This window comes from Phaenicophaeus curvirostris, chromosome 1, assembly GCF_032191515.1.
Source record: "Phaenicophaeus curvirostris isolate KB17595 chromosome 1, BPBGC_Pcur_1.0, whole genome shotgun sequence".
NCBI lineage: Eukaryota > Metazoa > Chordata > Aves > Cuculiformes > Cuculidae > Phaenicophaeus > Phaenicophaeus curvirostris.
Window position 1 is genome coordinate 47219348 of NC_091392.1, and position 26175 is coordinate 47245522.

Genomic DNA, 26175 nt, shown 5'->3' on the forward strand with positions numbered 1-26175 from the left:
AGCCAGCAACCAAGGGGCTTAAAGCGTATCACCACAAGGCCTCCTGTTTAGGTGCCCAGATCCTCTGCTGGATCTTGCTCAGGACTTGTCTGAGCATTGTGTCTGCCTTTCTGCACCTTAAGCAAACCTGTATGAGAACCACTTTCAAGAGAAGACAGGACATTCAGTCAGATCTGGGGGAAGCACGATTAAAGTTTTCTTTCACTTTTCTCATTAGAAAATTCTACTATGTCTGTTTCTTTAGATTCTAGGTTTTCCCATAAGTGCTGCATCTCAAATGTCTCTGGAGCAGCAGCAGCTGCATTTTTTCCATCACTGAAGGTCCTTTGTTGTGAAGTTGTCTCAGAATCTGTTAAAGGGAGCACAGCATCAGCATTTGATGCTGTATTATGACTATGGAAGCTTGGTAAACTCCATCGCTGAAGGTTTCTCTCATGATCTGTTATGAAACCAGCTATGTTGCTATCTTGGGGTTCATGTTTGGGTTCCCCTATGACAGTAGGAAGTGACTGATGCACCTCAGAGCCTAGGAGATATGTAGTAATTTCTGGGGGGAAAAAAGGATGGTCCAGAAGTGTCACATTTGCTTCAGTTAGCCTCCTTTGGAGCTTCTCTTCTGGCATGCTTGTGGTGCGCTCTGATTGCAGATCTGATTTGTCCAGCGCATCAGGTGCTTCCTCCTTGGCTTCAGAGATGATGACCTCAGGAACTGGCTTGTTTGTCTCAGATGAGGTGTCACTGCCACCGTCATCGAACTGTGCCTCGCTCCTTGAGGCTTCTGTTATGGGTCCTAGATCTCTGCTACTCTGAAGTCTGTTACTTCGGTCAGCTCTTTCATGTTTCTTCTTGAAACTTGATGTAGAGTGTCTCCCTCTTGTGTGCATTTCTTGCAACCGTCTGATGTGCCCCTTCTCATCTGCTGGGAAAAACACTGAATTCTCACTTGTCTGCCGACTGTAGTGCCGATGGGCTGGGGACGAAGGGCTTTCATGGACACTGAGAAATCTCTTGACTCTTCTCAGCACCGATCGCCTTCGGTGTTTCTCCTCTTCCCAGGGCCACTCTTCCCCATAGAGGAATTCAGTATCAGCCAGCCTGCCAAATAAAGCCAAGTAGTAGGTGTCACATTTAGGAAGCATGTGGTCTACATGCATGTATCTCCTGCTGTCTCAGTAGGAGCTCAAGCCCTAGCGTGTTCCCAAGGAAAAGTGTGGAAGGGATAAGAAAGGGCTGAGTGAGGGTGCTAGGAAATAGTGACTGTGCCTTTGGACCTGCCAGATCACCTAGACCATCCCTTCCAGGTGTCTCTGTTCTTTAGGACTGTGCAGGGAGGGCATCCAGCTAGGCAGCTGGCCCCATTTCATATTTGGGCTGCAGTCCTCTGTAGCAGCTCCGCATGGTGAGGCTTGTGCTTAGGGTGAGGGAGACGGAGAAAGAAATCCTGTTCTGTGCTGTAGATACTTTCTTGGGAGAATCCTTCAGGCAAGATTAACAACAGTGATAAAGGTACTCCTGGAAGCAGAATGCAACAGATTCAAAAAATGTTGGAATTACTCAGATGGCCAAATCTCATTTGCTTCTGGGGCAGGACAATGTGTCTGAAGTCCCACCTGTAGCTGGTTCTCTTCTCCTGCCCAGCTTTGGTGGTTTATGAGAACAGCTATTGCTTCATCTGCTAGGCAATTTGGTACATATTACTCAGTGTACCCTAGAAGAAAAGTCGAATTGGCCCAGTTACCTGTCCTAAGGGCAAGGATGGCAAAGGGGCTCCAGCGAAATCGAAGGCAAGGAGCACATGAAGGCTATGCTAACCTGGAGGGACAAGGGAATTTCATCCAGCATTCATAACAACGTGGGCTTGAGGGCACTGGAGAAGACTTTGGATTTAGCCTCAATCTTTATATATTCACTTTGGACTTGGATGAACCTTTAGACCTTGTTTTTGTAGTCTGCGTAAGAACTACCCCGTTTTTTTAGAGAGATGAACAGAGAAAAAATGTGGAGGAGAAAATAATTAATTAAAAAGTCAACACATCAGAGCTGTTTGCATTTCATGGGGGCTAACACTGAGCAGTTTTTCATTCATTCTCCCTTCATATTCTGTGTGAGTGCTTATTACTAAAAATTTTTTGCAGGCTTACTCATGCTTCTTTTCTTTGCTACTTATTTTTCCTGACAATTACAGTAAAATACATTATAATCTATAGTATTTTCTTCTTTACTGTTTTACATTCTTCTTTACTTTTCTTTTGGCCATTTTATAGTTTATCCAGAAGGAAATAAGTTTTGAAAAGTCTGTGTGATAAGAAGAACTTATATAAACCATTGTTCTGTGTACTAGAATGCATGCAAAATTACAGAAAAATAAGAGGAATAAAAATAAGAAAACAACAATTTCCAGGCCAAAAGAAACAAAAAAATCAAGCACATTTTGTTTTGATGAAGGCTGGGAGATTTTTGAAAAATTGAAAAATTTTGAGATAAGTTTTAAAATTTTAAAAAAGTTTACTCTAAAGTTTTAAAAAAAGATTTTCAGATAAAAATGTCTACTTGCCCTGGTATTTGTTCAAACGTGGTGGCATTTACACTTATTGACCTGTTCTATGTTGCAGCATGTCACAAGTGTTTAAATTCAACAGCTTCTAAGCTGACTGGCCTATCACTGATTTCAGGTCCTGACAACACAGGGCAACGCTCTATCCTCTATGTGTTTCTTTATAATTATGGTTCTTGTGTTGAACCCTGCAAATAACTCCTCTTCTTTATCTCTTCACAAAATCCAGTCACTCCAACTTCTGTGCCCAGATTATTAGCCTATGAAAAGTCACAAAACATTTAAGCTGATTTCTTGTTTATCTTCATAAAAAAATGGACTGATTTTAGCCATCATCTGCTAATGAAACAAGCAAAGGAATATTTTGCTAACTAAGGGGGTGCATGAAGCTGTAGTAAATAAAAAATTGTTAAGAAAAATCAGTCATTGCCTTCAGGTGCCATCCTGTCCTTAAAGACTATTAACAAACCCTCTGTGCGAACATTCTCTGTGTATTAACTACAGAGTTTCAACAATGGGTGCACAATTTGTATGACTACATGGACCACTGGAGGCATCAACCCACCAGTGACAGCCTGTCCGTTCACTCCTGTTAGCATGATTTCCCATCTCCATCACCCCTCCTCCCAGTATTGTCACAGCCCACAGCCCTGCACTTGGCTGTGCGCCAGTCAACATGTGCTGAGGGGATGGTGTCCTTTCTAATGGCTTTAAGGACCCCGAGTGCTACTCACCCCATTTCAATAGTTGATCCCAGGAATGAAGGAATACAGTAATCAGCAGCTGCTTTTGTGTAGGGCGGCCGGGCAGAGGAATCATTCCAGTAAATATCTTTCTCCATCCTTGGTAAGTTCATGTGCATCTCATCCACCGCCAAAAGTGAGACCTTAGATTTTTTGGTATAAATCATGTCACTTTCAACCTAATACAGTATGTGAAATAATCTGCTTTTTACTTTCACCCTATGCAGTGCTGCAGACTAGGAGAAGTCTGTCTAGAAAGCTGCCTGGAGGAGAGGGACCTGGGGGTGTTGGTTGACAACCGACTGAATATGAGCCAGTAGTGTGCCCAGGTGGCCAAGAAGGCCAATGGCATCTTGGCTTGTATCAGAAACGGTGTGACCAGCAGGTCCAGGGAGGTTATCCTCCCTCTGTACTCGGCACTGGTGAGACCGCTCCTCGAATACTGTGTTCAGTTCTGGGCCCCTCACCATAAGAAGGATGTTGAGGCTCTGGAACGAGTCCAGAGAAGAGCAACAAAGCTGGTGAAGGGGCTGGAGAACAGGCCTTATGAGGAATGGCTGAGAGAGCTGGGGTTGTTTAGCCTGGAGAAGAGGAGGCTGAGGGGTGACCTCATTGCTCTCTACAACTACCTGAAAGGAGGTTGCAGAGAGGAGGATGCTGGCCTCTTCTTCCAAGTGACAGGGGCAGGACAAGAGGGAATGGCCTCAAGCTCCGCCAGGGGAGGTTTAGGCTAGACGTTAGGAAAAAATTCTTTACAGAAAGGGTCATTGTGCACTGGAACAGGCTGCCCAGGGAGGTGGTTGATTCACCTTCCCTGGAGGTGTTTAAGGCACGGGTGGATGAGGTGCTGAGGGATATGGTTTAGTGTTTGATAGGAACGGTTGGACTCGATGATCCAGTGGGTCTCTTCCAACCTGGTTATTCTGTGATTCTGTGATTCTGGGTCAAAAGCTCTTTCAGAAACTCTTTAAAGTAAGCTGTGTATGCTGGCCTGGGCACTGGGAAGAGACTCATAAAATACATCCCGGATACCTTCCTGTACTTATGAAAGCATAAATTTCATTGTAGCTTGAGTCCTCTCTGTTGCAAAGATATTTGCATCATATTGAAGTCCTTTCTTCACTCGTGATATGGATAAATAGACATAGGATCCTACAGGTGCTATGGGCAGTAGATGATTAGCTGTGGTCCTTAAAATGTCCACAGGTTGAGAAGGTTTCTGGTAGGCTTTGTGCACAGTTAAGACATTCAGAACAAACAGACCATCCTGTTCTTGGGCCTTCCAATATATTTTATACAAAGGCTCTAAGGTGCCATAGCACGAGTACCCTGAAGTGGTGTTAAACCAGAGAGCATCCCTGGCAATGTGAAGGCCTTTACCACTCCTGTGTGTTCCTGCGTTGCCTCCTTTGCTCAATATGCTGGTTTGCTTGCCCTTGCTCCCTCTAACACCTGGGCTCTGCTTTGCAGTCTCAGTGGTCCCTAGCAGATGTGGGGCCTGACAGCAGCTCAACCTCATGCTTGGCTCTGCCTGCAAAGGGAGCAATGGGTGTTCTTTTGTGTCTTTGGGCACCTCCATGGTATGACAGACAGGGGATTTTGGGGAATTGATGGCAACTGGTATGAGTCTGTACCCTGGCCATCTCATAGCTCAGTGAGGACATTGGCTCCTGTGCTGACCACAGATGCTGGGCAGGTGGCAGCATCCCAACCAACATGAATCACGATGTAGGTCCTGCTTACTAGTTCAGGCCCCTGCTTGATCTATTTCATATCTTTACTCCATTTTTTAAAAAAAGAAGGTTCATATACAATATTGTAATCTGTAGGCATTCAGATTAGCAAATGGTGTTCTCATCTCTGTGGGAATAGATGGCTTTTGGATTTTGCAGGATTGACCTACATTATGTGTTTTTCCAGATATAAAGCGAGCTTATGATTTGAGGTCATCCATTTGCATGTTTAGTCAGGCATCAAGAAATGCGAAATACCTACATCAGAGTGCATTAGCTTGTAAAATAAAATCTGGGGATCACAGCCCTAGATATTCCTTCAGGGAAAGGGTTTGTTTTGATGACACTTGTTGCCCTTAGTTTGTACCACAATATAAGAAATAGGGTTAAATGTAAGTATAATCTATGGTAAGGTGAAGCTGCAAGAAGTAAGAACAGTAACCTGTAAATTTCTATCGATGCACCAGTTAGTTTCAAAATCATCATCGTCTTCTCCAAATGGATTAATAAGTTGTTCAGCGACCTGAAAGGAAAATGGGATAGTGAATAGAGTTTGGCACGCCATATCAGGACTACTTCTGCAGAGAAAATAGGATCTGATTTTTCTCTCTTTCCCTGCCTGTCACTTGCAATCATATCATGAACTCCTGTATGATGGTTTTGCCAGCCTAGCGAAGGAACAGCTTGCTTTCCTTATAGATTCATACCCCAGTGCTTTGTTGGTGCTGTCAATCATGATTGTCAGCACTGGCCTGCTGGGAATTGAGACATGTCTGGGCCATGGTAATTGTCACATAAGATAGTCATTACCTTTCCTCACGGTTGTCTTGGGCTGATTTAAATAAATGGATTAGCAGCTAAAGGCTAGTATTGCATGATGGTCTACAGTACTCCACCAGCCCATTTAGTCAGCATTCCCAAGCCCTACAGCTGGAGGCTGCTAGAGGGAATATAGCTCATCTCTCTAGCTCAGACCTCAGCCCCTGCTTTTTTATTGGAGGTAATGGAGATGGCATCCCTCTGAAGATTTTCAGGAAGAGGAGCCCAATGAAAGACTTGACTCAAATGGATGCTATGCATCATGTTAGACAAAACCAAGAGATGAAATCTGAGCTTGTTCTTTAATTCAGTCTGCTGTTTTGGGGTTCTGTAAACGAAGTGATTAAAACTGCAGAGGAGGAGCCCATCCTGTGGAGGAAACAGTGAGACAGTGAGCTCAGGCTCCTTTGTAGTGTTGTGCCTTAGTCTGGAAACTAGGCCAGGAAAGGGAACCTCTCCAGCTGCCCGGAACCTTATCCAGTCCTGTGCCCCACAAAGGAATAAATAAATGGAAAATCAAACAAAGACTGCCCCCTATTCCCATGATTATCAAAGTATATTGTGGGGAAAAAACTCATAGATGATGGGGGAGAAAAAAAAAGATTGAATAGAATTTTTTTTTTTTAAAGAAAAAGTTTTGGGAAATCCAGAGTGCTTCTCTATTTCTCAGTTCCTCAGTACACTGAAGTTAGATATCCTCTCCTCTTCATGCTGTTGTTCTGTTTGTCTTTTTAAGCCCCAGTTTCAAAACTGATCGCATTCTTGCTGACACTCCCAAGCCTTCCTGGTGGTCACCAGGGTCATACACAGGAGCAGTAGCCAGGTGGATATGTGTGAAGAGGCTGTATGATTAAACAGCCCTGATCATGAACCTTGCTAAGGACAGCTATGATCTAAATAACTTATAATAGTAAGACAGTCACTCCCATGCTATTTATTCCTATGTGCCTCTAGGTTGTACCAGTGGGTAAAACACTTGCTGATTCTCCTAGGCCACCTCTTCCCAGACCAGTGGTGGAAGACAACAACTGAACTGCTGAAAATGCTAACATGACAAAAACATAGATAAGGGAGCAGGAACAGAAAGGAGACAGGGGATACCCCTGCTCGAATTCATTGGCCTGGTCTGAGGCACTGAATTTTGGGTATAGCTATTTTTTGGGTGCTCCAATAGGAATGAGCCAGGATGCAGCCTGCGTTGGAGCTCTCCGGGGAAGACACTAGCTCAGCTCAGTGTAAGCTTGGCAATCACCACCCAAAAAATCCACTGCAAAACCTATCACACAAGCAAAAAAAGTGAGCAGGGCTGGGGCAGAGGGAAAAGCAGCAGTGGCCTTTTGCTTGGCTGACCTAGTCCTGGCATGTGAGACATGACTTTACTCTCTGGAAAGGAAGGTAGTGCTGGACAGCTAAGCCCTGTATTTGGATGATCTAGCTGTCGCTGCAATGAAAGTGGGGATTTAGAAGTGCTGCATGTGATGGGAAACTTTGTCCATGTATTGTAGGTGTAATAAACCAGGCCCGAGGCCAAGGAATGAGCTCAGTTTAGCCATCACTTCTGAGGAATTGCCAAATTACTGGAAGTCAATAGCTCAGAGCTCTTTCTGCAGCCTGGCAGCCAAAGCCCAACACACTCAGCAGGAAACCGGCTGTAACCTTCAAGACAGAAATATCCTGACTTGGGGCACTGCAGGTTTGGACAAACCTCCGGTCTGAGGAAGCACTGCTAATATTAAATTAGCTTTTTAAAATGGCTTCCCCTCCTTTTCATTTCCTATGCAGAAGATTTTTCAGCTACAGGGGCGTATCTTACCTGCTGTAGCCAGGAGAAGGCTGGAAGCCCTGAGCCTAACTGGAAGAGATGCTACTAACAGCCTGGGGTGCCGATGAAGGGGAAACCATTTTCCCCTCAGGAGCACCAGCAGGGCAGTCAAGAGGAACAGCTTTCACTTTTTGCAACCCAATAGGAAAACCTTGGAAGACATTACCTAGAGATAAAACCTGTAAAACTGGCCAATTTTGTGCAATTTATATTCTAACAGAAAAATTAGCTCTGAGTTTCCAGATGAAAAATAATCACGAAAGGAAATCTTATTGCACATAGACCCTAATGTACAAATTCACTTTTTATTTGAAACTTTTTTCCAGTTAGTCTACCTTGATATTCAGTGCAGATAACCACCATGAGGTATGTGGCTTAATTACTCAACCATCAGACTGATGGCAATATGTTAACTGAGCACTGGTGAGTAGCATCCTATTCCTTCAATAAGTCTTCTTTTTAATTAATGTTTTTATGTGGTAGGGTTGTAGCCAATATTGGCTGTCACTGTTTGATAGCCCTTCGGAACTGGAGACCTTTAATTGCCTGCATCTGATTAAGTTAACAGCAGATACTAAAGGCTGGCTTTGGTCATAAGAAGAAAATATGATTCAGTCCTTTTCAGCCCATGCCAGATCTGCAGCAGTATTTCTCCACTGCACAGCAGAGTGAGAGAAAGGTCTGTTTTTTTAATCTTTCATCTGTCATTTTATAGTCCAAGTCCTGGGACCTGATTTTGCTGGAGTAGTACTCCCCTGGGGAGTTGTAGCTGCGCTGGTCCTACTAAAATGGGCTCTTTCAGGTTCCTGACTGTTTCTTACTGTAAAATCTGTCAGATGGAATTAAAAAATGTACTGCATGATGTTTCTTTGTGACCACAGAATACTTTGGGTTGAATTCACCCTTGTTGTAGCTCCCTTAATCTTCGGTGGTTTCACAGTGTGCCACAAATCTGACACCTTGACTTGAGCTCTGACATCTTCACCAGCCACCCCAGGGAGTGTTCCCCCACAACCTTCACAGAGAGCTAGTTTACCTTTAGCCATCCTGCGTAGAAGAAGAACTGCAACAGTGTGAAAATTGGAATGTAAAGATCTAAATCATGTCCCTGATACCCTTGGTCAGTATCCAAAAATTGGCGCCCTATCAGGCAGGCAAAGAAAAAAGTATAGACTGCAAGAGTAACAACCTGCAAAGAACAAAACTTCACTGAAATCATGCAATGATACAATCTTATGCACGAAACAACACATACCCAAAGGCCTCTGACTGACTTTTGCCACATGATTTACAAATCTGTAGGGAGGTATTACAAACAGAGAGGCCACAGGAATAATAATGGCCGAGAAGACCCAGGAACCATAAATATATTTCAGCCTTTCCCTCCCCTCTCCCACATTATGCAAGGGCTTCAAAACATCTCTGCATTAAATATGACTTAAATAATTAGCCAGGCCTCCATGATCCCACGGGAGTCAATGAGTGCGTAGCAACTCAGACTCAGGCTGAGTCTATGAACGTTTTGCACCAAACTCCCCTTTTAAGGAAATGGTGTTTCAAATTTTGTAGAGGATAATGTCTTAGTACCTGGGTATAGACCAGTGGAATTCCAACCCAGTCATAGCCAAACAAAAGACTACACCAAGACCGGTACTTATTCATCTCCTGAAAGGAGAGAAAAAAAAAAAGAAAAAACAAACCCCAACAAACTAAAATGGCATGGGATTCAATTCTAAATGATGAACATTTTGTTACAATTAATTTTAGCACATGTGGAAGGACAGTGAGATAAGAAAGTGTAGTATATATAAACTGATACCATAACTATACCCAGCACCCCATTGCCATATTGTAATATTTATTTAGTTTATGGAGTTGGAACGCTTAGCATATTCTGTATTCCTTCACAAACTATCTTTTTTTTCTATCTTATCCACAGTCTACTGATACATGAAAGAGAATATATTATATCACAAAAAGTATGTTTGACCACTTAATGAAATGTTCAGGGAGATTATCTTCCCTGAAACTGACATTAAAATCTTCAATATGTCACATTCATCTCTTTTTTCCTGCAGTGATAAAACAAGTATGAATCTACATGTGATGTTTCAGTAATTTTTTACTCATCAATTTGTTGCTTCAGTTAATACCTTCTCAGTCATATAAACACAATACCTGCACAATGCTGCTCTGTATGCTTGAGTGTACGTTAGTAAACAGAGAAAAGCAGTATAAATCTTGAGCAACATCATTTAGATGACACTGGAGGGTTGTGCATACTAAATCAAATTAAATAAGTGAAAATCTACTGTATGGCAATTTCAGATTAGTTTTCTGTATATTTACTTTTTCTACTCACGTTCATCAGTGTCTGTAGATCTACACTGTCACGAATTCTTCCCTCTTTTCGTGCCTTTGATGCCAGATTTCCAAACCAGACGAATGGAACCCAGTATTTAAGGTGGGGAGACTTAAGGTCATCAAAAATTTTCCTTTCATATCTTGTCATAAAGCCTATTTGCAAAAAAAAAAACAAAAACAAACAACCCCCGAAAAGACTTCAATGATTCTGCACAGTCACTGAAACTGATGCTGTAAGTTTTGAATGTGCTTGAATCTTCTTGTGCGCTATTTGCATAAACTATGCAAAATACTATTGATATTTCTAGTAGCCACCTCCTTTTGTTTTGAGGTGGTTTTTTTTCCCCCCAGGATAGATCTTGCTTGAAACAACTTCTTTTTGCAATAACTACCTATGTGAAATCCCTCTTCATCTATTATGTGCAATAATTTGCTATTACTGTATTCTCATATCTGACCTCTGACAGATTGTAGATACATACGATACTAAGTACAGATTACTGCCTAGTGTCATATTCTGCTTTCAGAAAAATAAGGAACTGGATACATCAGTCAAGGAACTATCACTTTTCAGCAAAGATGTTTTTTAGCAGCATCTCAACATACGTTATAGGGGCAGTTATGTGACCTTTTGAGTCTGATAATTTTTTGGTAAATCTGCAAAGCAGCGAGCAAACAACAGAGGATACAAATGCATGCATGAAACAGAGCTCAATAGAGAGCATGCCTTCTGCCAGCAAAATTCTTCCCTACCAGATTGTGTTTCATGTTTTCTTTGGGTTTATAAAGGCATGCAAAGTGATGGAAAAAGGAATCATGCACAGGAGTCCTGCTGCTTGTGGGACACGGGGCCAGATGACATGCTGTGGGGCTGCATGCTGAAGCTGCTCTCCTCCTGGCAATTTGCCTTGCTTGGGTGCAGGGAAGGTATTAAGTTTCCTGCAGAGTTCCTCGTGCCTTTTGAAGCCCTGCTTCCCCCTGCTGCAAGCCAAGTCCGAGGTCAGTTATCAGGAGAGCCATAGCTGTATGGGACAAAACCTGCACCAGAGCAGCTCGCTGCCTGGGACTGGCAGGGGGGCAGCTGGGTTTTGGAGCAGCATCTCTGTCCCTTTGGACTTTGTGGGTAAGAAAGCTGAGGACTGTTGCCTTCCTTCCACTCAGTCTTTGAGAAGAACAACCTGGAAAATTTTGTGAGTGGGAACTTCATGTTTTCCTTTGTATGAATCCTACATTTTCTAGGGATTGAGTAATTTTCAGGTTTGGAGGATCTTAGTTTTTGCTCAAGTGTTTGTCACCCCCCAGGGTGAGCATAAGCCTTCTTTTACCGTGTTGGCATTAGCCTCAAAACAGGACAATGTAACATGGCACCCCCAAAATAAGTGGCTTAGCCAATTAATTAGAAGTTTGAGTGCTGAAAATTCAAAAAGGGAATTTGGAATACACAGGATTTTTTCCATAGTCTCCAACTAGTAACCAAGAATTGGCCCATTGTTACTAATGTTGCTAATGATATATGAAGCAGCAAAAATTAAATATACACAAACTTAGATGTGTTTTGTATAAAAAAATGAAAAAGATAAGAGAAGGGACCTTAAATATTCTGTTGTTGAGGAAAATGCTGCTATTGTATAGTTGCAACACGTCAACACAGGAGATGTAAAATACTGCAACTACCAAGAAGGAATACAAGGACAGGACAGAAAATTCTGTGGAAGAAGAAATGTTCTGCAGCAAGACACAGTACTCCTGCAGTATCCTGGAATATGAGATCAGAATAAGATACAGCTTTTAAAAGATCACTGGGCGCTTTGCAACCAGCTCTCATAATCAACTGCACAGAAATAATCAGGCAACCAGACAAATTGACCTGTTAGTTATGATTCCTGGCTCCTAAAAGTCAGCCAGTCTTCTAGGCTGCCTTTGATTTTTGGCTGGGCAACCTGCTCATTACAGCACTGGAAAAGATGTTTCTATTAGGTTGAAACAGACAGAGATAATATCAGAAAATTGGCAGTCTGGGGTAAACACTGGATGCAAGTCACTTGAGAAGCTCTGGGAAGTCATTATCTGGAAGGAGACAGCCTGAGGGGGTGATGAAGAATAGCAAGGCTCCAAGGGCCAGTTCAGCTCTCAGCTTAAACTGGCTACCTTTTTGCTCAGAAAAGCCTTATTCTTTTAAGAATAACATTCAAATTGTCATAATTTTTAAAGTTAAGGTGTTTGTGTTGATATTAATTAAATATTCTCTTTGATGGATATTAATGATGCCTAGAATTCTTATCACAGGAAATATTAAACAATTCTGGACTGCTCTTACTGCTGCTGAAGGTTATGGCAATACAAACAATACACAGTCCAGAACCACTTGCTATTATTGCAGTGGTAAAGACCCACTTTATATTCCGCCCAATACAAGGGAGAATACTCAGTTCTCCTGCCAGAACTGAATGGTTTGAGACAAGGCTGGTTCATAACACCCATGCCAAATACTCCAGCTAGTTGTTTGTTAGAGAAGAAGAAATTAAAAGAGGTCCTCTTCCACATCTCCAGAGTGCACTAACAATGGTCAAGTAGTTGAAAGTTTCACTTTCTGCTTCTGTGTTATATGGGAAAGAATTTATTTAGGCACTTGACTCCAGTAGGGACTTCGGGACTGCAAACTTCAGCTGGCTGTAGGTATTCATGTAGTTGGGCTCACACTTCATGTTTCTCCTCAGCGTATCCTCTCAGCTGTTTTGGGCTGCTCTCTGCCCAGCTGCTGACAGCTTACTCATGTTCTTTAAAACTCATGTTCTTAAGCATTCAACTTCCTTCTTGCACTTTGCAGCCGACAGGATTGGTACACTCAGGACTCCTGCTAGGCATTTGATGCTTATGGCATACATGTCGCAACACTCAGCATCGTAATGTCATGAATCTGCATGTGTCTACTGCCTACAGCTCCATAAAGAGTGCTAAAAAATGAAAAAGAATTCAGGAAAGAGTTATGAGGGAGATCCAGCACTGAAGAATGTATCTTCTAAGGAGAGATTACAGGTGGTGAAGCTCCTAAGTTTATTCCAGCCTTTCTGCACTGTGGTAACTACTGAGAGAAAAATGGTGAAAAAGAATAACCCAAACCAATTGCAAGATTCAGTGACTAGAAGATGACTCTATGCGAGTTCAAACTGAGAATAAATTTTCACTTTTCAACAGTGCATTCACCATTATGAATGTCAGTTCACCTCAGATGTGGTGTGGTCTCCAGTATGCCCAGCTCAATTTTAAATGAGGGCTGGTTACAGTCCTAGAAAGTATTATAGCTTAGTCAGAAATTGCAACATGATAAAGGATGTTGTGAGTAAGCTTTTATGCCTTGTGTTATGGATGAGTCAGACTAGATTATCATGATACTGTTCTCAGATTTTAAATCTGTGAATTTAAGCAAATCATTTGCTGAAAAGAGAAACGTGTAGCAATAGTTATGCTTTGGCAGTTCTCAGTTTGATAGCGAAATGCAAAATCAGCACAAATTGTTTCAATGATGACTGTGCTGTAAGTATCAGATTCTGCCATTCACATTCATATTAAATGCTGCACTCCCTTGCAGCCTGATACAAAATGCCATAGAGACCTAGGGAGGGTCAATTACAGAGTACTGTCTTAATCACTGGATGGTAATAGGAGCAAGATATACCTTTAAGTGCTCAGTACCACATCAATAAAAATTCTGTGGCACAATATGCATTAAAACTTACAGAATAAGTACTGATAACCACAGAGCTGACTATACTATCAATATTTAGTTATACAGTTTATAGGAGAATATTTTTCACCATGAAAAAAAAAAGCCAACAAAACAACTTGTTTTCCAGTCTACAATTTTTGTACAATGCTGTGACATTTTGTCTCTTTTGGAACAGATTGCCTGTAGCAATAGGGAGGCCGAGCTTGATTAGCCCGCTGGAAATGTTGTAATTTTCCAGTGTGTACTAGAAGCAGATTGCTGGGGAGAGTGACAGAAGCTTTCTTGACCTCTCACAGGCTCAGGTAAACAGTTTTGTTGAACAGCACAAGGAAGAGAACGTCAAAATCCAACTGAATCCAACAGAAATTACTCTTTTCAGTAAGATCAGTGCATTCTGCCTGCATTTTTTTATGTCCAAAGCGTCTCACATGCATTTCAAATGTGTATATGTATATATGCACTGCATATTTTAATGTGCTACAACTTCACTTACTGATCTCTGCCAAAGGAATAATTTTAAGAACTGCTGGATGATCAGTAAAACACATATGACTTCTCCTATTTGGAACAGATGCTCACATCTCTGTGCTGGTGTCCTACCCCTGACACTGACCATGCCAGTCAGAAAGTCTGGCATCACATCTTGCCTTTAAATACTCAGCAGTCAGTCCTTCATCAACAAGCGAAGTCTTACATGATGGAACTCTCTTTCCCATCATCATATTCACAGTGTTATCCAAACAAACAGAAAATAAAGACAGGCTTAATACTTAGTATATTTATCCCTGGTAAAAGTAAGCTTCAGGTGAGGTTTTAAATTTAAAGAAAAAACTCTTAGGGATTTTTAAGCGTATCACAACACTCAAAAAGTGCAGGGTATTTAAAATATAATCTAGTTAAAATAAATTGAGATAAAGCTGTACTTGTGAAGTGCCTGCAGAGATCAGTCTCTGACATGAGACAAAGCTATGTCCTAGACATTAAGTCAATACTGTATCTAAAGTCACCATTCCCTTTGCATCATACTACAGCACAACTACGTTATGTTTCATGCTTTTGATAATGTTGTACCTGCTCTGTATGCCTATGTGTTTGGGGCAGGCCTGTTGACTCCATGATGTCTGAGAACAGAGCCGCATTAGAGCCTCAAACTAATTTGATTTCCACATTGTCACTAGATGAAGACTTTAAGAGCATTAAAGATGCATAGTTAAGGATACAGCATTTAAGCCACTGACAAAATCATGATAGCTTTGAACCAGGCTAGTGTGAAACACATGAGGGGAAAAAGAGGAAACTAAAAATGAGTCTAGCTCCTTCCTTCCTTCCCTGTGCCCCCCACTCTGAAGGAAAGGGAAGATATTTCTGGGAGATGGACTCAGCAGTACCTGCTCCTACCACGTGGTCCATGGTAGGAAACCTTTTGTACACGGCTGTGCTCACAGAGCGAAAGATCAGCAGGGATGTTAGATTCACATAACGCATGAGAGTCCTCCTTAATAAGCGCCCATATTCATCTCTGCCCTGGACACAGCTAGAGATGAGGAACATCAGTCGGTCTGGCCACGGCAAGTTCACAAACTGGTTCCACCAGCGATTCACCACCAAAGTAACGTAGAAACCTGGGGGTTGGAAGGGAAAATAGAAGTCCACTACCTATCAGAATTTCTCTACGGGTTACTTTGATTTAGTTTGCAGAGTGTTATTCATATCGTTAAGCTGCTACATTTCCCAGAAGAAACACAGTAAGTAACATCAAAACCCAGGATGCTAATTATTTAATAGACCCTGCAACATAACAGCCTGTTCCAGATGGGTATCTCATAGTCATGAACTTCCAAATTTCCTCTTCTGTGGTAAATGTCGAGGGGATTTAGTGCTTTGAAAGATCAGGCACAATGTATCAGTGTTAATGGGCACCATATATATATATATACACACACATACAGAAACTTTACTCTTTTGTTGGTATGTTAAGAACATGAGCATAAATGTTGATGTGATAAAAGCAACTAAAATGTAAGGAGACCTTTTGGAAGCTGATGATTTTTTGGTGAGCCTCTAACCTCTCATCTGCCCCTCGGATCTGAAATGCTTTCACACACTGACATTCACAAAATGCCTGAACAGAGACAGTGTTTTGGAATAATTTCACATGTGACCAGTACTTACCAAGCACAAAAGTTACCGGGATTTGCTCAGCGTACTTGTCACAGTAAATTGATAATTTTTCAAAGAAACGTTTTTGGCTACCTGTAAGAAAAAATCTGCAGAAAAATAAAACGTATCTGTTCTTTCATAATATTCTGGCATCAGCTATACAGTGCAAATACATAGAAATAATCAGATATGTGCAATCAGGAACAGCCTTGGCTAATGTCTTCAAGTGAATTCTTAAATGTGAAGTGTTGGCATGTAATAAATAAGCTGGAGGAGTATACAATATTATTCCCTGGTCTTTGCATCTTTTTTTGTGACTAATTTGACTGGAACTACTAATTAGGATGAATACACCTGAAGAATTAGCTTGCTATCTCATACAGACCAATGTTGACAGTAAGCTGTATGTCTGCAAGTAGAGCTTGCTCTCATTTTTCAGAGAGCTACTTCATAAAAATGCTAAAGTCAGCATGAATTGCAAAAGGTTACTGATCTCTAATTGCTCTTATTTGAAAATGCTACATTGGTGTAGCAGTTTTTACTCTTACTCCTACAAGACTTCTTTTCTACAAGATTAAAACCACAACAACTCTATTTATTTTGCCAAGCAGAAAATATTCACGAGATGATAGAAAGCGAGTGGAGCATGGTAGCTTCTGCCCATGGAAAAGATATCTCATGGAATAGAAGCTTAAATACAAACAATTATTTTATTTGAATAGGTGAATACTACAATTATCCTTTGATATAATATAAAAGGATGACAGAACAGATATTTGGTGGGTTTTGCTTCCAATAAAACATGCATATAGAAGGCTTTCCATGGTGTATTTACCATGGTCTTTCAAGATCTAGCATCTCAGTAAAGCTACATTAGTTGAAATATGTGACTTTGGTGTTTCTTTACTTATTAATGCTGTAATCTTATTTCTGAGTTTACAGGCATAGATTACTGAACATTTTTGAAAATTAGTGACTAGTCATAGATGAACTGAAGCTCATTTTTTCCTTGCTCCACATAAAAAACAAACACTGAGGCCTAATTACAGATCAAAGTAAGGGGTGAATTGTGATTTTGATACTTCAGTTTGATGGACTTCAACAATTAAAAGTTTCACTGTACTAATTGATGCATTGCATCTGTCATATGGGTGTTTAATTTACACTGTGGTGGGAGAAGCAATTCTCCTTCTCATGTGACCCTCTCAGGTGCTGGGTGACACAAGCAAAAACCATGTCTGGTTCCCATGCAGTTTTAATTTGCCCTCTGTAAGCTTAAAAAGAACGTTTGCCATGTAGTCTTAGCTTTAGGCAAAACTTTTTTTTTTCCTGCCTGTATAACCTGGCTTTCAAAATATTACCTTTCAGTGTTGTTGGAGAAATTGCCACTGAGCAACTGAAGATAAGGTCTGCAAGTAGAATGAAAGGTCTATACTTATCATTTTAAGCAGAGAGGTACATTTCCTATTGCCAAGTCGACAGCAGAATGATGAAAGTTATGTAATATAGGCTAGCTGCGAGTGGTTATGTAGCCTAACATCAGTAAGATGGTTGCTTAACACCGGGCTGAAAGCAGGATCAGCTGAATACAATAGACAGTATTTTATTTATACCCTACATACTTTCTCTGCAATACGAAGGTAGACTTGTGAAAGGAAGGACATTAGAAAAAGTCCAAGGAAAAGGCAATCGTTATGTAGTAACCTCCCCGCCAACCATTATTCATGAACCTAACTCTATGAAGTGTGAAACTTCATTATAACATTTAATGAGATGTGAATTGAAAAGAGGGTACCTGTACAATACACTTATCGCTGTGTAAAGAGTAGCAAAAACAATAAATTCTCTGTAAAGCAATTTGTAGATGCTGCCTTTCCACTTTAGGAGTAATCTGTGAAATCCAAAGAAAGTGGCATTTGCTACTTTGCTGGAATAAGTGACTGTCATCGTCTTGGCAGGCTGTGCCTAGAAACAGTAGAAGAGAAGCAGGAAACCAACAACATTTTAGAGAGCATATACTAACCTGAATGCACTCTTGTACAGACAGATACACACACACACACAGAATAGTATATAGATATACATAAATATATGTGTATTTATATATATATTTATACATAGAGAGAGACAGATATTAAAAAATCTTGCAGTAACAAGCCCTGTTGAGACCTGCAGATTAATTGATGCAAGGCTGTATTGAGGCTTTAGGTCAAAGACCACTCAAAAGCAACAGCCAGTGCCCAATGTGGCTGCATGCTTGGGTGGCAGCAGCAGGTACAAGTTACATCTCTGAAACCTCTGATTACTCCCAGTTTGCTCCAGTCTGATGTGAGCAAAGAAAAGGAGATAAATTTGCTTGAAATTCTTTTCAAAACTTTGCCAGCATTGCAGCAAGAGAAACAAAGCTGAGTTCCGTGATTGCACCTTCCTCCCCAGCCAGTGGTTTTAGCTTGCTTTGGTAATTATACTCATCTAAACCCAAAGGAGATTTGGAGACTGCTTCTTTCATTAACAGTTATGAGATCAGCTGGGTAACCCTGTTATTTCTCAGCTTGGCAGCTAGACGTACTCATCAATACTTCAGCATTGCACGGCCATGCAAAAAAACCCCACAGAATTGCTCAGGTAAGCAGTATGTGACATAGTGTAATTAAAGCAGTACTACAAGTACACAGGTAAATACTTACACCAAGTTTGTTATAAGAAGCTTTATGTACCTACAAAAAAACCCTGACTGCAAACGTGGATGAATGTTTTGTACAGCATGCAAGGAAGAAAGTAACTAAGGCAAGAACAAAGACTCAGGGTAGCTGTTGTGTACTATAAATATCATTCTTGCCCAGATTTTCTTGATGCCAGTGTAGGTTCTTTCCTCACAGAAAAAAAATCTCAACCCCTAGTTAATAAATGGCTTGATAGCAATTTATGCAACTTGGCTGTGTCTCTGATGCAGAGCATAAAATAGGCATTAAAATTCAGCTGTAGGAGTGTCACTTTTTCTTTTAGTCACCAAGGGAATCAGCAGGGAAAAGACACCATAAGCCTGCTATTGCTGACAGACTGTCTCCACTTGTCTGCAGAATGGCTGCTTGAGGTTTGCCAGCGTGGGCTCAGAGATTTTTTTTTGTTATTGTTTTTTTTAAGATGCATGGGTTTTATTCTTTAGCATCCAAATGACAGTTTTCCTGTTTCTGAAACTTGGCATAGGCCTTTAAATTTTTTGTTGTTGTTGTTGAACTCAAAAAAAATCAATTCAGAAGCCAAACTGGCTGATTGGCATGCAGAAATTCAGTCCTCTCTGTTAAAAAGCCTGTGGTCAGGATGCAATGCTTAGGGAAATGGAAGTAGAGATTTGAATTCTTCAGTAGAAGTGGGGCTTTATAAACAACAGGAAAAGTTTGTGACTGGGCTATAGGGGAGGAATAGGGTAAGAAATACCCTTATTGACACATTGATTTTCCTGGGATCACCGTAGGAGGCTTTAGTCCTTGCCCATTGATGATGAGAAGTATGCATGTTCAAGCCACATTGTCACAAAGTGTGTCTTTTATCTCCCCACTAACGTCCAGTTTCTAGTGGAAACTTCCTCTAGGGACCTGAAGTAAAACATACAATGCTAACTGTGGGGGCAACCAAATATTGGAACAGGGGACTGGGTAGGCACCCTGTGGTTTAGAATCTTTAAGATTAGACCAGATAGCTGGGCAAAATATGACTTCCGGGAATAATTTGCATGGATAGGAGGTGCAGGGTTGGGGCTGAGTGGCTCTACTCGTCTCTCCCGGTATCTGGGTATCTGTGAAACTTTCTGTCCAATCCGTTCTGGTGTGAGCCATGGAGGAATGAGATTGCTTGCAGCTCCCTCACCTACAGCTCTGCAGGAAGGCAGTGATTAGCATCTAATTCATGGCGCCCAGTTTCTGCATATGGGGTTCAAGAATGAATCATCCTCCCGGGCATCTGGATGGTGTCAGAAACTGGCCAATAGCTGAGCTGGACAAAATGGGTCCACCTCTTCTTGAAGCTGCAGTAAATCCTGTCTTGCAAGGCCTAATGGATGTGCTTTGACCGCAATTGCAGATCTATAATGATAATAGGTTTAAGGATACTTTCCCCTCCGCATTAGACTGTGAGAGAAGAGTTTTCTTCATGAAGTGCAATTTGCCTGCTTGATTCAAGTAACTATATTTCACTTAATTACAATCCAGCCATTTCTCTTATCACTTCACTTGATACCTTGGGCCCTGAATAGAAACTCTTCACATTAGCTTGAGGGGCACTGGATGCCTGCAGCTTTTTACTTTCTGCCTCTGAAATGGGGCAAAGAAAATTGGGTCTGTTATAGCACTTTCAGTCTTTGGTGCCTTGGTTTCCTTCTCCTGCCTTGCCTGTGATGAACTGTGTTCTAGCATCCTGCTAGGCAAATGCTTTATTGAACATGTATCATTGTTTTCATATAGGGACCTCAGTGTAATGTAAGTTAATGTCTTAAAATATACATTAGGTTGGATTAGGTGATTTAAGAACCCTTTAGACTATATGAAACTATGAAAGACAGCCATATGCCTGTCTGATTAGATTTCACAACATAGCAAACCAGACTGGAACTAGATGATCTTTAGTGTCCCTTCCAACCCAAACCATTCTATGATTCTGTTTTAAACCTGCACTTGTGTTTCTTTCTCTGGGCAAAATTTGAACCAGTCAGGTAGAGCTCCTCTCTTCGCCCAATGGCAAGTTCTGGTCTAAAGCCTTGCACTAGGTTTGGTTCTTGTACAGTGGTCCCAAGCCCTTGGTTCATGGGTGACATGTTAACTGAAAGCCCTTCCAACATTACTCATGGTCACAGGAAATTAAAAAGCTAAAACTGAGATGGACAGGAAAAGCAAAGCATAATGAAGCTCTCCCAGCACATTCCTGACTGAACACTGTTTTGGCCAGGGACGCAGAAAGACAGAGAGAATTAGATTAGATACCACAGGCTCTGGTGTCATGAAAGACTTTTGTATTAATTGTTTTGCCTTAACTTCCTTAGCAGATATCGGGCTAGGCTTTCTGCTGGTATGGATTTGCCCATTTTATGCCCCCAGAGACTTTGGCTCATATCTATGACATTGCTTTTCCTTTTGTTCTGTGTTTGTTCCTTCTCTGAAACGTTCCCAAATACGGGCTGAAATGCGAGTTATATATTACTCTATTTTTGCTAAGATCATCAGAAGCCTTTAGGCATAAACACCTAAAAAGAAAAGATTTTTTTTTCTCCCCCTAATAATATTGAGCCCAACTGTAAATAGGATTTTTTGCCTGACTGAGAATTACAGGATGCATTAGGATCCAGAGAGAAACCACAGTAAAAAATAACAGCCATCAGTGTTTCCTAACTGACCCTGAAAGGCACATTACAGAATGTATAAATAAATAGTGCCTCTGCACAGACCCACCCCTTGTCATTGTATCACCTTTTTTCTTGGTCTATGGCATAGTAGAGAAAGTGAACGAGAGCGATTTGAGTTAAGCCAACTAGAAAAGCATATTAAGCTCATGCTATATCCACTGACCTGCTGTTTTGATGCGTCAATCCAAGCCCAAAGGCAAGTTCCAGACCCTTCCTCTTTCTCAGATGTCCCAAAGTCCCCTTCAGGTCTGCAGTAATCACCTTCCACTTCCCCTAAACTGGTGTAAGGGGTTGCTCCTGCCGAGCAGGAGGAGTGGACTGACAAGAACAGGGGTTAAAATGTGTTTCCACTTCTGGAAGTCTGTTTTTGCCAAGTACTCTGTCCTGCCAGTTACAGAGGGAACAAACGCAAGCAGCAGCAGCTGCTGATCTTGCTCTTTCCTAGTCTATAATTATAACGCCACTTGCCATCAGAAGGACCCCTTTCATTTGAACGAAGAATGTTGTGATAGTTTGTCTAGCACCTCCAGTTTTCTACATTTTATTTCCTGTCCCCAAAACAGGATGGACAAGAAAGGAGCATTTTTCTTTGAGATTTCTCTTGAAAAGAGTGAGCCCTGCAAAGACACATTGGTGAACAGCACTGACTGCATCTGAATGGGAAGACTGGAGGCAACCCCACCAAGCTCGGGAATGTGCCTCAACTGCACCTTGATCTCATCCTGGAGCACACCTTTGCTACACTGCTGATGCAAATTGGGAAATCAGGACTTCATGGTATGCTGTAGAAATTACCCTTCCAAACAGGCAGAGTTGCTGTTACCAAATATCCCATCAGACTCAATGAAACTGTTCACGGGGGTACCTTTCAGCATGTAAAAACCTTTCTGTGACTGGAGGATCTTTCCCCTTCCCCTTTGTAAAATGAGATTAACCCAATCTTTCATAACCCATTCTCATTCTTGTGGGAGACTTCAATCTTCCTGATATCTGCTGGAAGTACAATAGAGCAGAAAGGAAGCAGTCTAGGAGGTTCCTGGAGTGCGTGGAAGACAACTTCCTTGTGCAGCTGGTGAATGAACCTACAAGGGAGGGTGCCCTCCTGGACCTGCTGTTTGTGAACAGAGAAGGCCTTGTGGGGGATGTGGCAGTAGGTGGACGCCTAGGACAAAGCGATCATGAGATGACAGGGTTTTCTGTTCTAGGTGAAGTGAAGAGGGTGGTTAGTAGGACAGCAGCATTAAATTTCCAGAGGGCAGACTTTGAACTCTTCAGAAGGCTGGTTGGCAAAGTCTCATGGGAGACAGTACTTAAGGGCAAGGAAGCCCATGAGGGCTGAGAGCTCTTCAAAAAGGAAATCCTAGCAGCTCAAGGAGAAAGCCATCCCCATGTTCTGGAAAAAAAGCCGGCAGGGGAAAAAAACAGCTTGGTTGAACAGAGAGATCTTGAGTGATATCAAGAAGAAGAGAAACATTTATGGGCTCTGGAAGAGGGGACAGGCCTCTTGGGTGGACTACAGGAGGGAAGTGAGATTGTGTAGAGGAAAAATCAGAAGGGCTAAGGCTCAACTAGAAATCAGATTAGCAAAGTCTGTGAAAGATAACAAAAAATCTTTCTATAAAGATATAAATAATAAAAGGAGGACTAGGAAGACCATACAGTCCCTATTGGACACAGAAGGAACAACAGTGACAGAGGATGAGGAAAAGGCTGAGGTACTTAATGCCTTCTTTGCCTCAGTCTTTAGTTGTAAAGAAAGTCGTTCCGTCTGTGTACAAACCCAGGAGCTAAAGGAGCAAAATGAGGCTTCCATGATCCAAGAGGAGGTGGTCAGAGCCTTGCTAGCCTGACTAGACACTCACAAGTCTATGGGGCTGGATGGGATCCACCCAAGGGTATTGAAGGAGCTGGCGGATGTGCTGGCCAAACCCCTTTCCATCATCTTCCAACAGTCCTGGAAGACTGGGGAAGTCCCGCTGGACTGGAGGCTGGCTGATGTTGTGCCCATCTACAAAAAGGGCCGCAGGGAGGACCCAGGAAACTACAGGCCTGTCAGTCTGACCTCAGTGCCAGGGAAAGTCATGGAACAGGTGATCTTGAGTGCTATCATGAAGCACATGCAAGAGAACCGGGTGATCAGGCCCAGTCAACACGGGTTCACAAAAGGCAGGTCTTGCCAAACTAACCTGATCGCCTTCTATGACAAAGTCACTCGGCTGCTGGATGAGGGAAAGGCTGTGGATGTGGTCACCCTGGACTTCAGTAAAGCCTTTGACACAGTTTCTCACAGCGTTCTGCTTGAGAAACTGTCAGCCTCTGGCCTGGACGGGCGCACACTCTCCTGGGTGGAAAACGGGTTGGATGGCCGGGCCCAGAGAGTGGTGGTAAATGGTGTGAAATCCAGCTGGAGGCCAGTGACAAGTGGGGTTCCCCGGGGCTCAGTATTGGGTCCAGCCCTGTTCAATGTCTTTATCAATGACCTGGATGAAGGCATCGAGTTCACCCTTAGCAAGTTTGTGGACGACACTAAGCTGGGTGGAAGTGTTGATCTGCTGGAGGGTAGGGAGGCTCTGCAAAGGGATCTGAACAGGCTGGACTGCTGGGCAGAGTCCAATGGCATGAGGTTTAACAAGGCCAAGTGCCGGGTCCCTATGCAGTGCTACGGAGTAGGAGAAGTCTGTCTAGAAAGCTGCCTGGAGGAGAAGGACCTGGGGGTGTTGGTTGACAATCGACTGAACACGAGCCAGCAGTGTGCCCAGGTGGCCAAGAAGGCCAATGGCATCTTGGCTTGTATCAGAAACAGTGTGACCAGCAGGTCCAGAGAGGTTATTCTCCCTCTGTACTCGGCACTGGTGAGACCACTCCTTGAATCCTGTGTTCAGTTCTGGGTCCCTCACCACAAGAAGGATGTTGAGGCTCTGGAATGAGTCCAGAGAAGAGCAACAAAGCTGGTGAAGGGGCTGGAGAACAGGTCTTACGAGGAGCAGCTGAGTGAGCTGGGGTTGTTTAGCCTGGAGAAGAGGAGGCTGAGGGGAGACCTCATTGCTCTCTATAACTACCTGAAAAAGGAGGTTGTAGAGAGGAGGGTGCTGGCCTCTTCTCCCAAGTGACAGGGGACAGGACAAGCTCCACCAGGGGAGATTTAGTCTGGACATTAGGAAAAAGTTTTTCACAGAAAGGGTCATCGTGCACTGGAACAGGCTTCCCAGGGAGGTGGTTGATTCACCTTCCCTGGAGGTGTTTAAGGCACGGGTGGATGAGGTGCTAAGGGGCATGGTTTAGTGTTTGATAGGAATGGTTGGACTCGATGATCCGGTGGGTCTCTTCCAACCTGGTTATTCTATGATTCTATGATTAAGAGAGAGCTGTAAAAGGTGATAGACCGTGAAAGCCCAGGAGATGTCACATAATGTTGCCATAAATCTCTACAGAAAATGAAATAACGTGACTGTGAAGTAAATAAAAAATACAGGGGAAGAAAGTAAGCAAGATGTATAGATTTAATAGATTTTATGATGAAAGGATCCCCCCCGCCTTAGTTCCATTAAGCTATTTGAAACCATGAATTTAATTAAAACTCTCTTGGAAAGAAAATCTGTTGCTGCCACTAGTTGCCTTTCTTCTCATTGGCAATGACAGAAGGAAGACACTTTGATGTCAAAACAGGCGAGACATTAGACTGTGGCAGGTGTGTGTCAGGCAGTGCCCTGTGGCAAAAGATGACAAATCATTTTAACATTCAGTGACTTGGCATGAAGAAACAAGCTGCCTAATCCTATTACAGTCACTGCCTTCTGCAAGGAAAACTCCTAACAGCAGGAAAATTTTAAGGTCACAGGTAAAATAATTATTTAGACCTAAGCCATTTTTCTTTGCTGAGTATAGTTGTTTGCTGGTCTCGCTGAGAAGTAAATAAGAGCACCTCTGAGTGTCAGTGGGTATCAGGTGGTTTTCCTGGCCGTTCTTTGGTCTTCCTGTAGATTGAAGCAGCTGAGAATGCTCCACTAGCTCTGAGCTGTTTTGCAGAAGACACACAATTTAGAGCTCCTGTGCGTTCAGAGGCAGAAATAAATACATCTTTCTAGCCACGTAGCTCCATTGTGACCAGTTTCATAGGAAATACTGATTTTTTTATCACTGGGGTGCCCCTAAGCCCTTGCTGAATTTTTCCCAAGGACAGGCAATACTTTTATCTCTTCTTCTCCACTTCCCCCATCTCCAAGAGAAGCAAATTTGATTTGTATAGAGCCCTGTGTAGCTACATGGCTGCACAGCACCCCTTGACTTGTCTGGGCACATCCTTCCGCAACTAATGTTCCTCACATTTTAAGCTGTCCAGATCCACAGGTTGGTTGGGCTCACCTAAATGTGGGAGAAAGGGGGAAGAGAGAGTGATAAATTGTAATTGCTATTGCAATGTTCCCAGTTAATAAAGTTGCTATCTTTTCTAGCTGATGCCAATTTTTTTGTTAGCATGAGTGACTGGAGGCATTTACTATAAATTTTAAGGCAGTGTTACATTTTGATTCAGCTCTTCAGTTTAGCTTTATATTGGTATTTTGAATCCACAACATTAACAACACATTGGTGGTGGGCTCCATAAGCTCATTTATTACAGAAGGGCTGTGAAAGCCATCACAATGTCTGTGATTCAGTAAGGACTAGCTACAGAGCTTTACAAAAAATCTTTTTTTTTTCTCATGACATTAGAAGCTGTCTGTTGCTTTAGAGACAAGGATAAAGACAGGGACTCAGGAGGAAGAAAACAGCAGCAAATGCTTTTCCCAGTCTCTGACGGAAGTGTCAGTTAAAGCCTAAGGACTGAGAAAACACTGGTTAATGACTGTCACACCGCTTT

At 42.2% G+C, this 26175-nt stretch overlaps 1 protein-coding gene across 4 annotated transcripts; it reads right to left on the reverse strand.

Moving 5' to 3' along the window:
• Positions 1-174: 174 nt before the first annotated feature.
• Positions 175-21914, reverse strand: BEST3 (bestrophin 3). 4 transcript variants are annotated; one of them, XM_069857286.1, is made up of 10 exons: positions 21481-21914; positions 17718-17887; positions 15935-16029; positions 15151-15384; positions 10034-10188; positions 9259-9336; positions 8708-8860; positions 5473-5553; positions 3289-3440; positions 175-1095 (listed from the first exon to the last, which is right to left on the reverse strand). In XM_069857286.1, the coding sequence occupies exons 2-10, from the start codon at positions 17867-17869 to the stop codon at positions 189-191; spliced, it is 2007 nt and encodes a 668-aa protein (XP_069713387.1). In that variant the 5' UTR covers positions 17870-17887; positions 21481-21914; the 3' UTR covers positions 175-188. The 4 variants fall into 4 exon arrangements, with proteins under 4 accessions (XP_069713387.1, XP_069713396.1, XP_069713413.1 ...); XM_069857295.1 differs by lacking the exon at positions 9259-9336; XM_069857312.1 differs by lacking the exon at positions 17718-17887 and having other exon boundaries at positions 21481-21911.
• Positions 21915-26175: the final 4261 nt, after the last annotated feature.